We start from the raw sequence: 12,901 nt of genomic DNA, 5'->3' as shown, positions 1-12,901 counted from the left end.
TTCCTTATATTATTCAGATTTCATAAAATAGCAAAAGAAAATTGCAACTATGTTTGAAGATGTATGAATAGGACACATACACACACACACAAAGAAAAACACAGTTAGAATTTGGATCCCTAATGTATTTCCCTTCGTGGATTTTTGTCATTTTGATCTTATTTGGGCTTGCCCCTCTCTGGTGGGGTAAAATGATGCTCAAGAAGACCAAATGAGCTGGTCATGCAACTTCATTGTGGCTCTTTGATGATACTCGGTGGTCCTTATGTCTGTTCAAAGTGCTCTCAAAGTTTCTGGAAAGAGCGGAATTCCCTACTGACGCAAAATAGTCATATGTGGCAAGATCAGCTGGTGGACATAACACCACGGGCTCCTCTCACGTGGATAAAATTGCTAGAAAGAACATGTTCATAAACTCCAATATCAGTTTTTGGTCGTTTGCCGAAGTTATCACAAGGCAAAGGGTGTTTTCATGAATTATGTCCCTAAAAAAATGTCAATGACCGTTGTTTGCGGGTTTAGGAGTTTTGCTCCGCCCCCCCGGTGTTTGTCGTAAACCTGGCTCCTGGCTCCAATAAACCCGGGCTAAGAGCGCCCTGGGCTCGCCTCCTTCTCCAAGGCGATCAATAGGATCTCAGGCGCACTCCAAGCACTCTCTTACGTAGACATCCACCAAGGAGAGAGCCGATACAACAACACGGTTGATCTGCTCAAACACAAAAAATCTACCTGCTTTCTGAATCATGTCGTTGAGCCCAAAGCATACAACGCCTTTTTCAGTGACAGATATTTTGAGTCCAATCGAGGAGACCTACAAGAAGTTCAGTGGCATGGACGGCGCAGGGAACCTAACCTCTTCACTGGGAGCCTACCGACAACCTCAGGTGTCTCAGACCGGCATGCAACAGCACTCGATGGGCCACAACGCCACCGTGGCCACCACTTACCACATGCCGCACACCGTCTCCCAGTTCTCCCACGGCGCAATGGGGGGATACTGCAACGGGAGCATTGGCAATATGGGAGACCTCCCGTCGTACCAGGAAAGCATGCGGAATACTGCAGCAGCTACAGGATGGTACAGCGCCAACCCTGATCCAAGATACTCCACAAGTAAGTTCGATTCTCATTTTATGTACACTTTCATATCATTTCTCCCGTCCTGATAATAGAAATTGCATACTGTATGAACGCGTAAACCCCAGATGACCCTATATGCTACAAAACATTAATTCTGTAATAAGGACAAAAGTTCAATTTTTATGATGGACAATATTTTACAAAAAAAAAAAAAAAAAAAAGACTAAACTGAAAAGGAGATCATTCATTTCAAGTCTGGCTCAACCATTTATTATTATTATTATTATTATTATTATTATTATTATTATTATTATTATTATTATTATTATTATGTTATATCTGAAGATTTTTAAACTTTTTTTTTCAAACTTCCAGAAATAATTTACATAAACAAAAGACAAATAGTTCAGGCGAAATAGTGTTCTCCTCTTCTGTTTATTGAACGCACGTATATGTATGTATTTTTTAAAGTTTCTAGATTCATGGGACCTTCCACAGGTATGAACATGAGTGGCATGGGGAGCCTGACGGGGATGGGAGACGCCAGCAAAGCCATGCCAGCTCTGCACGCTGCGCCCAGGAGGAAAAGGCGCGTACTGTTCTCGCAGGCTCAGGTCTACGAGCTGGAGAGGCGGTTCAAGCAGCAGAAATACCTGTCGGCACCGGAAAGAGAGCACCTGGCCAGCATGATCCACCTGACGCCGACCCAGGTGAAAATATGGTTCCAGAACCACCGGTACAAGATGAAGCGCCAGGCCAAGGACAAGGCGGCGCAGCAGATGCAGCAACAGCAGCAACAGGACGGTAACCTGTGCCAGCAGCAGGCGCAGTCCCCGCGGCGCGTCGCAGTGCCTGTTCTGGTAAAGGACGGCAAGCCGTGTCAGAACGGCTCCAACACACCGACGCCGAATCAGCAACAGGTTCAACAGAGCCAACAACAGAGTCAACAGCAGAACGGAGGTGGAGTGGTGCTTGCGTCTTCGGCCGGAAGCCTCGGGCAGCATCAAAGCCAGCAGCAGGTGAACGCTTTGGAGCTGGAGGAGATGTCGCCTAGTCCGCCCTCATTGCACAGTCAGCTGAACATGGCCCAGATAGACACATCTGCTGTAGATTACACCAGTAACATGGTCAGCTCAAACCTCCTGTACGGCAGAACGTGGTAGGACTTCCAAAAGTACTGTTACTGTCCAGTTCTATGTGAACCTGCGGATGAGCCCCATATCTATATATATATATATATATATATATATATATATATATATATATATATATATATATATATATATATATATATATATATATATATATATATATATATATATATATAAGTAATAATTTGGTGGCAAAGGGTCAAACGGGAAAAGGCGCACAGAGGCGCAAAGAGGCGCATGAACTGATCAGGACACATTTTCTTGACATCTCTGAAGGAGGGAGTCTATTTTTGAACATTACACGAATGGCTACCCTCTACAGAAACCGTGTCGTTCCTGGACCTTTTTATAATTCATGTTTTGGACCTTCCTCATAATGTTTTAAACGTAGTCTATGTTGTTGAAACGAAAAGGAATGCTGCTTCACTTCTTTGTACTGATGAGGAGGACAGGTGGGGTCAGGTCCGAACTCCACTAAAACCACCACTCCTCCTTTGGTATTTTATCATATTAATATTGTAAACTAATGTATTCATTTGATTAGACTTATTGAATAAAGTAGGTACTTGTATATTTGGCTAACACACACACACACACACACACCCACACACGCATACACACAAAAGGCGTTTTAACTGTATGATATTCGTTATAGCGTCCACAGTTATGTTTTCTTTAATATTTTTTGTAAGTTAAAAAAAAAAGAAGGAACACATGCGTGACGGCTGCTGTATATGTTTCAAAACCAAGTGAACGTTAACAATAAATAACTTGAAGTGTGAGAGCTATTCCTGAATAAGTAATTTTTTAAAAGGGGGATCTGTTTTGGAGTGCATTTTCATTATGTTGTTATTGAGACCAAATTGAGCTGGAAAGCAAGGTCGATGAGGGAGCCAGCATTGTTCAGGTGACATTTTGGAGGGCTGGCTTTCATGGGAGACATCACCTCTTTTAACATCTTTAGCACTTTTCAGCACATTTGAAACAAGCAGTTTGCCCAATATATTTACTGATACATTTTTAGAAAATCCCCAAAAAAGTATTAATATATATTTGCTATATCTTTCTTTGATAGGCCCAGACCATCTTTATGACGCCGTTTAATTGCTCAGATTTATTTCTTTTTGTGTGTGTGATCATGCGTGCTTTCATGAAATACACAATTACAGCCAATTATTGTAATAAGGACGAAAAGCGTGGGATACGTACCGCTTATTGTTGTTGTTGTTGTTATTATTATTATTATTATTATTATTATTATTATTATTATTATTATTATTATTATTATTATTATTATTAATATTATTATTAGTAGTAGTAGTGGTAGTAGTAGTAGTTGTACTGCATCAAGTTCTTCAGATTTATATTATGTATTTTATTAGTTACACATTTATTTATACATTCTTAGAAAATATACCTTTCGTTATTACAAACAGTGACCTAAAACTTAAAACCCCTCACATTTTCTACGGTTTAATTTATGCTCAAATATAGCTCCAACGTCAGCGAAATATTCAAATGTATTTCCGTGTCAATGCAGCCTAATTTTCTTTAAATAAACAAAAAAAACATGTTAAGATCATTAGAAAAAAAAAACTATTTTCTGGCCCTAAAGTTCGAGTTTTGTAATGTGTGAAAAAATGTTTAGTCAGACATCAACAATCATCGCATTAGAGGTGTGCATCAGATGTAACACGCACCTTACGTGAGCTAAGCCATTTTGATCAACATCACAGATTTAAGATAGTATTCAATAACTTTAGTGGCGTTTTTACATGAAACTGACTGGAGTGTTTAACTTTTCAGTTATTCACTCTTATTTTCACACGGTGTTTTGCATCTATTCTAGTTTATTATTGTCCTTTGTTTCATATATATATATATATATATATATATATATATATATATATATATATATATATATATATATATATATATATATATATATATATATATATATATATATATATATATATATATATATATATATATATATTCAGATGTGCAACTATATCAAAATTAGCATTTTGTAATAGATTTGATATTGATGATGTATGTGAAATATGTAATTGTAAAAATGAAACCTGAAAGAGATACATTAATTCCATGTTGATATTATTTAGTTTAATTTTATTTTAATAATAATAATAATAATAATAATAATAATAATAATAATAATAATAATAATAATAATAATAATAATAATAATCACTCCAAAGTATTAAGGTCATACCTGTGTTAGCACCTTGGCTTTGTCCTCCAAAAAACCTCCAATTAAATCTGCAGGGGCCGATAATCTTATCTTTCATTTCCTGTGGTGATTTTAAACATGTTCAGAAATAATTTTTCAATAACTCATTCTGATGATGATGATGATGATGATGATGATGATGATGATGATGATAGCTATCAGTGTATCTCAATAGAGACGTTGGAGGCCTTTCATTTCCAAAAAGAAACACCTCCAGATACCTGACAGCTGCATGTGTTACGTTTTTATCATCCCTGCACTCGAAGGAAGCTCCAGTAGCCAATATGCACCTGACGTTTGAAAGTAAAGTACAACAACACTTTCAGAAGACTGTCAGAGGGGCTGCTAAACTAGAGAGATGCACTCCATAATACACACTTTGGTGCTGCAAGACGTTTCTCATAAATTTTCTGTCTAAATTACTGCATGGCTGAGTTGTCAACAAAGCTTTTTGATGGTGGACCACATGAAATGAAAGTGGAGGTGAAGCCATTCTTTTCTCTTTTCAATAGCCACAGTTATGGCGCACTAATAGGCTATGCTAGGTAATCACTGGTTATTGTGCCTGTTGTTGCTCTCAGTTTATTGGGAGATCGTGGAGGAGCTTACCTCTTTTTGTATGGCAATATGAGACAAGTTTGGTTCTGTAATTGGCTGTGGCATCATCATCATCATCATCATCATCATCGCTGGCTGGGAAGTTTGGGTGCTGCAGCATGTGAATCTATCTGCAGAAGCTGTCTAAAAGATGCGATCAACAACCACTGTCATGCATATGCACTCTTGCTCAGGCACATTTATAAACACAGAAAAAGCAATTGAATAACTCATACATTATATAAAATTACCTCTATTATACAAAGCAGATATTTCCATCAGGGCTGGAAGGGGTCTCTATCATTACTTCAATGCCATATACAGTTATAATAAAGCACGGAGCAGGGGATATTGTGTTTTGCTGATGTAAAGGATTTCTTTGCCTATTCTTCTCAGGTAATTGCAGGTTGCACTGCATAATGTGAACACAGAAGGAAGCCTTGCTTCAGTCTCCTGCAGTACCCCCAATCCCCTCCACCCAACTCTCCTCCTCCCCATTATTCTACTTAATATGTCAGAAGGTCTGATCGCAGAGAAACCTTTTCAAGTCCTATTGATGTGTTCGTCAATTGACCATGGCGACCTAGCAACCTAGAGAGCGCTAATTGGCAAGGGCTCCACACTATTTGCTGCATAGTTTACACAGGAACATTGGCCCAACATGTAGCCATAATAGTACACAAATCAGGTATGTTTTGTTGTACTTCTCAAACAGAATGAGAAATTGTTCCATATTGCAAGTCTTTGTGGCGAGGCAATTAAACTGAAAAGCTAAAAGCAGAACCTGGCCTAATTTCTGAGTGGTGGAGTGAATGAGGAGAGTGATAGGTTGATTTAGGTCCACTTCATTTTGTTGTTTTTAATGGCGGTATACAATATCATAAGGCAACTGATTGAGGATTAATAGTCTTTGTTCACTTCTACATGGTTCTTGTCACCTCTACTGCCCCTCTTTGTCTGAATATTGACCAAATCTTTCAAAAATAAATTTAAGTCTCAAGATCCACTTTGTAAAATGTTTTTTTTTTTTCTAAGAACATGAATGCACTGAATTGATTAAGTCTAAAAGATTTTAATTAGTGTTATTGCCATTGTTATCGCCCAAGGAGAGGCCGTCTTTGTGTGAGCATCGCAAGTGTTGGATTTACTTAGTTTTCAGGAAAATTAGTCACTGCAAGCTTTTTGCCTCATAAAGGGAAAATATCGTTTTTGTAGCCATTTTTTTTTAAATGGAAAAATACATAGACGGTCAAAAATTTAATGAATTCAAAGAAATTCTAGTTTTCTAGTCAACGCTGATAGTAAGTTTAAAAGTGTCCAGTAAACATGTTGCTAAATATAATTTACACATATTCTACACCAACAAAAGTTCGAGGTGTTTTGTATTTTTTATTTTGCATGCAGGATGTAACTTTTTGGTATGACGATTACATGACTGCAAAAGCATATACTGATGCAAATAAAAAACTTTGAGAAAATCAGATGATTTTTCAAAAACAATACTTTTGTTTTGTTAAAAGCATTCCATAAATGGTTTTGGTAATGAGTTCATATATTAGCCTTAAAATGATTTAAAAAAGGTTTGAAGTTTAAAAATATAATGGTAAATGTTTTTGGAAAGAACAAGAGTGATAAGAAGAACGTAACTCCTTGTTCATATGTTCTCAGTTGGTGTTTAAAGCACCTGCATTTGAAAGATTGTAGTTTTTTTTATTTTTATTTTGCAGGCAGCTGCTATGTTAGCACTCAAAAGGCAGAATCAGATGAATATTTTATAAGATCTACCTCAGTGAGAGTATTTTTTTAGGGATACAAAATATTGCATCATCGAAGGAATTAAAATTCAACATTTGAAAAAGTTATTAAACTCCAAAACAAGTCATTCCTCGGCCTTTTCTGTCTCAAAGCCAGGAAGCAGAAGCACCTCCGTGGGGTATTCCCGACCGTAATAGATTTCAGCACCAGCCCAACTAATTTTCTTGAAAGAGGAGTTTGTGGGACTTAATGAGGCATAACTAATAGAGGTCCCACAATCATCAGCACCATGCTGGAAGCACCGTGGCAGGACAGAGCCACCATTGATTCTTGCTTCAAGCCTCTTGAGTTCCTAATCAGCTTCTTTTAGCTGTGTGTTTCAGGTCTGAAAAATCCATTGTTGGCCTGTGTCACTGGAGGTCAGTAGTTATTAGTGGCAACTGAAAACAGTTTCTCTAACTACTTATGAGAAAACTGAATAAGATGCAGACGGGGACTTGGAGGGGGGATTACTGGCAGTGCAGCGAGTCCTGGTCGCCACAGAGGAGAATGTGACATGAGTTTCTAATAAGGGATGCACCCCCCACATCCCACCGCCTGTCATACCTAGCTAGACATAAACATGGACGCGTACTCTTCAACTGTTTACACTTCCTTGAGGAATTTTCGGAAGGTTGTTTTGGATAGAATTGTAAGAACCGACTGGACATGTTTGACGCAAAAGCAGCAGCAGAGCTCATTAAAGCATCATGAATGTAATTCCAAAGACTATTTACGCTTTCTTCAGGCAAAAGCCATCATCAATTTTAAAATGCAGATACAGAATTCACGTAATGATCAAGGAACCAACTTTGTGATTTTTATTCTGTGCACGGATCAAATTAATCACAAGTTAATGAAAAGATGCATTCATACCATCCGGCTGTTCTGTAGGGGTTCTTTTATGTGATACACGTTCACCCTTGGAATATGTCTTTATATGTGGAAAAAATATCCACAAATAGAATTAAAACTACCAAAGACATTTAATTATCATATTTAAACAGCCTAGATGAGGAGATGAAGTGAAAATTTGTTAGCCGTGGAGTTCCTGCATTCAGAAATATGAAAAAAGGCGAATTTACAGGACAAAAGAGTTCATCTCTGTCCTTCACAGCGCTCCTTTTTACGTTTGAACCAGCAAAGCAGTTTTTTCCCATCTCATCGTTGCCACGGTAATGGCCAGCTGCCAGTGTGAGGATTACTGGTTAATAGGGCTGGGACTGGAGAGCAGTTCAGTGAAGGTAAGCAATGGATAAGATCTGTGTGTCTTTAATACCGCAAAGTTGTTTTGCAAAGTGTGACTGCCACTAAAATTGTCTTACTTTTATTATTTCTTTATTTATTCTTTTTGTGTTTGTAGTCACACATGAATGAATCTTCATTCTGTTACAATTTAATTAACAAAATTGGAAATAAAAAGTGATGACAAAATTGTCTTACTTTTATTATTTCTTTATTTATTCTTTTTGTGTTTGTAGTCACACATGAATGAATCTTCATTCTGTTACAATTTAATTAACAAAATTGGAAATAAAAAGTGATGACAAATTAAAAAAATAATAATAAAATAAAAGGTAAAATTAAAAGATCTAAAAACTCAAGGACAAAATTTCATAAAAGCTCATAAAAGTGTCCAGGGAAAAAGTTAATAGGGGGCAATGATCCAACAGCAAACAGCCAAACTCTCACACACGCAATCTAACGTGAATGGCAAAAGATAACAGAAGCAGCCATCACTCAACAGCTATGTGTGTCAAATTAAGCCCAGAAGGACATAATGATTTCTTCAAATATAACATGCGCTAATCTGCCCCCTCCAAAACTCGCAGGCGTCTCAATATGACTGTCCCAGAGGGCCATGGGGGCCAAACTGGACCACCCACTTTCTTTTCAATTATCATCTTGCAACAACCTGTCTCCTCTCCAGCATTCAGCAGGAGACACTGACTGCTCTCTAGAGGGAATTACAATTAGATGGCTGTTTGTCCCTCGAATAAACTTCCAGACAGTAGCTGACAATCTCAACTCTGTGCAGCATGTGACCCTGAGAACAAACAGGATTACGCCCTAAATCCCATGTTTCTTTACCCACTCCCCTCGCCCTCCTGAGTGGCGGTGGTCAGGATGCAGTGGGTGGTGGCTAGGAGTGGGAGGGGGGCACATTGCTGGATTCCCCTGCAAACTCTGCAAAAAGACTAATTGCATGCAACAAAAGTAATACTGAACTAATATAAAAAAGGAGTGAATATAGAATAACGTGTCGTGTATGAAGCTGATCACCTTTGGTTATCATTCATGTTTAACTCTTAAACTGAAGCTTGCAGGGCACCAGAACATTTGGAAGAATCCTTCGTAAAAAAATAAAGTAATTCACAAAAACATCTTCCTCTGTAGGTCATTTGTTTATAGGTAGAAATACAAATGGATTCAATAATTATTTATTTTAAAGGGGTGCCTCGCAAATATTTTAACACCCTTTGACCTTTGTCACATTTTGCCACATAGCTATAAACTTAAACGTAACTGGTAAGGATTTGACTCTCCTGAGTCAATACTTTGTTGAACCTCACTGCAATTACAGCTGCAAGTTATTTAGGGCATGTATCTACTAGATTTGCAGATGTAGTCAACAGATTTCCCCTTTTTAGTCTTTGAAAAAAAATACCTCAAGCTCAGTCAGACTGGATGGGTAGATGCTGTAAACATCAGCGTTCAGTTACTGACTTTGACTAGGCTATTCTGACATGACTATACATTTATCTAAAACATCCAATTACATTTCTGGATGCGATGGATAGGTTGAGCAGCTCTCTTACTGCTCCCCCACTCAATCCCACTCAGTTCCACCAAACTAGTGACGGCAGCAATTAGTAAACACCTGCTGGACCTGTAGGTCAGATGAACTTATCATACAAGCTGCTTCTCTGTCTAACTCGCCTAAGAACGGTTGTGAACACCATAAAGGAAAGCCATTGTTGTGATGACATGCTGAAGACGCCATGTTGGAAAGAGCAGAAACTTTTCAAAGAAGACGGGAGCCAATCTCAAGGCATCAAATTGTAAAGAAAAATGTATTTTGTGTCATGTTTGATTCAGTTATTTTTTATAACTGAAGGTAACATAATTATTTGATTGTGCTATTAAATGCTACTATGTCCCTGGACAATACATACCACCCCTTCAAGTCTTTTTATAACTTTGTTTGGCTGATCACTCCATTAGCCCATCAAAGGCTGCTAAAATGTCCTGTAAATTGCAAATATGCCTTATTAAAATTTAGCCCAAACTAAGACAATAAAAGTCAGTCTTACTTAGGCTGACAAACTCTTCAATTTTAGTTGAATGAGGTTAAAATTTGAACATGTCTCCAGAAATGTTGGTATTTGTTGTTGTATTTGTGCCTTTTTGTGCTACTTTTGGAATGACTTATTTCTCTTAGAATGGCCTTTCAGCTCAGGTATGCACAGGACCCTTTCACTGTACATAATGACACTCTCTTACCAGCTTCAGCCGGCATCTTCACAAGGTCTTGCTTTTTTTTCCTGAGGTTGATATGCACATTTTATACCAAAACACAATAATTCTCAGGATGAAGAACATCATCCCATATGTCATGATGGTTGCATAATGTTATGCTACCATACCATGTTTATTTATATCAGCATATCAATATGTATACCAAGATATGAACCAGACTTGAGATCCACATTTCTTTTTCTGATATTTTACTTGAATTATTTTTTTAAGTCACAAAAGGAAGTGCTTCCTTTGAGGTCTTAGAATTCAAAAAGAGGTGTGCCTTAGTTTGACTCAATGTTGCTAAAGAAAAAACAAACAAACAGAAGCTAACGAAAGCTGTGACATCATAGGCTTTATCAAAAGACTTTGAAGGCATTGTAATCTTAATGTATGTAAAACATTTCCTCTATCAATCAATTTCCTTGGTCAGTTGGGATATTTTTCTTTAATCCCAACTGACTTAAAAACAAGAAAAGTCAACTTTATTTGAATGCCAAAGGATGGGAGAAAAGTTTATTTGTATTCAACTTCTGAATGTGTAGCTGCAAATTTGAACTTTGTGCATCTCAAATGTTTTAATACACAAACCCAAACATAGGCTCCTTCTCTTTGTCTTTATTTTAATCTCAAGGTGTATTTTCTGTTCATTAAAACCTCATCAGCACAAATAGCGATCTCAGAATTTGTTTCTGAAACACCAATTAAAAGACAGTCGACAAGAGACAAAGGTTCTGTTTCAGATAAATACGGGCCAGTGGACTTTGAGTGTTTATTCGCACCTCTGCAGCCAGCTGGCTATACGAAAGCATAGAATGGGTATATTGACTCCTCCCTGCAGGGGGTGGTAGCACAGCAAAAGGGAAAAAGGACTCTTTTTCAAGTCCCCTCTCCACAATTCAGCAGACCCAATCAAAGGGCCTCCAGAACTCCCTTTGTGGGGGTAGAAAGTGGACAAGGGTGGGCATTGAGAGGGAGGGAGACGAGTTTGGGGCGCCCGTCCCTAGAGCGTCTGCTGTCCTGTCTGTGCGGTCAGCCACACTTCACATGTAATTAGCAGTCAGATTCAGAGGCCCCTAATCAGCAGGACATGTTAAAACTGCCCTAATCAGCCCTAATCCTGGTTTTGTGTCATACATACCCATCCTGTGTCTTACCTATTCCGTCTGCTGTATTGATTAGGAGATTCTATAGGGTGGTCGCTATAGACCACTGTAAGTGTGGCTGTCGAACAATGCATTGAGTAGTTCGATTTAACAGTGTTTCGGTTTGAGTAATTTAATCTTAAAATAGCTCAGCAATGACTGTCCCGACAAAACTCAAATGTTTGTTGGGAGAATGAGTTTGCAATGAAGACATTACTACATAAATTACATTTTTACCAATCATTATTCAGAATGATGCTCCAAGTCGTAGACATACTATGTTTTCTCCTACAGTGTCTTTGAAAGAAAAAAAAAAAACAATACCCTGACACAACAACAGTATCCATTGCGATAGTAAATGATAGGTGAAGGCAAAGTAGGTCATACTTGTGAAGTGGGAAGGAAACATGTGGTTCTTCTTTTCAGCCATCACTTCTCTGATACTCCTAAAACAAAGTCCAGTGCAACTAAACAAAATTAAAACTCAAATTAGTAAATGTCCACCTTTCTCAGTACAAATATCTTTAGAGAAGCTGCAGAGATATTTCTCCTGCTGTTTGCAGGAGAAATATTAGTTGTACGCTCCACAAATCTTACCCTCGTGGATTAAAAACAAAGTTATTACTGCAAGAAAGACATAGATGGCTTTGAGGGATAAGATAGCCTCAACCAGCATAGTGAGATACTTCCCCAAAGGACAAATAAAAAAACACAAGATCTCTCGTGAACTGAAGAAAATGTTGAACAATAAAAAGAGAGCATTTAGGGAGGAAGACAAGGAAATATGGAGGAGTATACAGAGGCAGGTTAAAGTCGAGATTAGAGGCGGCGTACAGGATCTTTCTGGAGAACAAATTCCAGCAGAAAAATATCAGGAGTTTGAGTGGACATTGATTTGGTTTAGGATCAAGTTCAGCATCAAGCTCTCCTCCCCTCAGGTAAACAGACATCCCATCCTCATTTGAACCAATGCTTTCCTGTCACATTTTAGATGTTTATCTTCCATCTGGGTCTTCTAAATGTTTGTCTGCAAACCAATTCAAGGGGATTCTTGTGGTTCCTTTGTTTTCAAACCTGTCTTTCTCTAGAAGTGAGGTGAAGAGGCAGCTGGACAGACTGAACTAGAACAAAGGCTGTAGGTTCAGCCCCCGAGACCTGATGGTCTGAGCTGCGAAGTGGGATTCTTCTGCATCTGTTCAACCTTAGCCTGACCAAGGAGAAGGTCCTCAATGAGCCCTCAGTGATTATAGACCAGTTTCCCTGACATCCCTCATCTCGGAGGCCACAGAGCAAGGGTCCGAAAGTCCAGTCCTCGAGAGCTACCACACTGTAACTTTTAGATGCTCTGGAACCTCTGAAGATCA

At 38.3% G+C, this 12,901-nt stretch overlaps 1 protein-coding gene across 1 annotated transcript; it reads left to right on the top strand.

The window, feature by feature from the left end:
• The first annotated feature begins 353 nt into the window (after positions 1-353).
• On the top strand, positions 354-2,292 carry nkx2.4a (NK2 homeobox 4a). The gene is made up of 2 exons (XM_088002535.1): positions 354-1,113; positions 1,552-2,292. Exons 1-2 carry the CDS (start codon positions 744-746, stop codon positions 2,241-2,243), a joined length of 1,062 nt encoding a protein of 353 aa, XP_087858661.1. The 5' UTR covers positions 354-743; the 3' UTR covers positions 2,244-2,292.
• The last annotated feature ends 10,609 nt before the right edge of the window (positions 2,293-12,901 follow it).

The sequence above is a fragment of the Poecilia mexicana genome, unplaced genomic scaffold, assembly GCF_051168715.1.
Source record: "Poecilia mexicana isolate PSO_F unplaced genomic scaffold, ASM5116871v1 scaffold_22, whole genome shotgun sequence".
NCBI lineage: Eukaryota > Metazoa > Chordata > Actinopteri > Cyprinodontiformes > Poeciliidae > Poecilia > Poecilia mexicana.
The sequence above is the reverse complement of the archived record's forward strand: the minus strand, read 5'-3'. Positions and strand labels throughout refer to the sequence as shown.

Bases quoted from the DNA above. Each gene is read 5' to 3' on its own strand.
- nkx2.4a (XM_088002535.1), top strand. From the start codon at position 744: ATGTCGTTGAGCCCAAAGCATACAACGCCTTTTTCAGTGACAGATATT. The intron at 1,114-1,551 runs GTAAGTTCGATT...TATTTTTTAAAG, and splicing joins TGATCCAAGATACTCCACAA to TTTCTAGATTCATGGGACCT.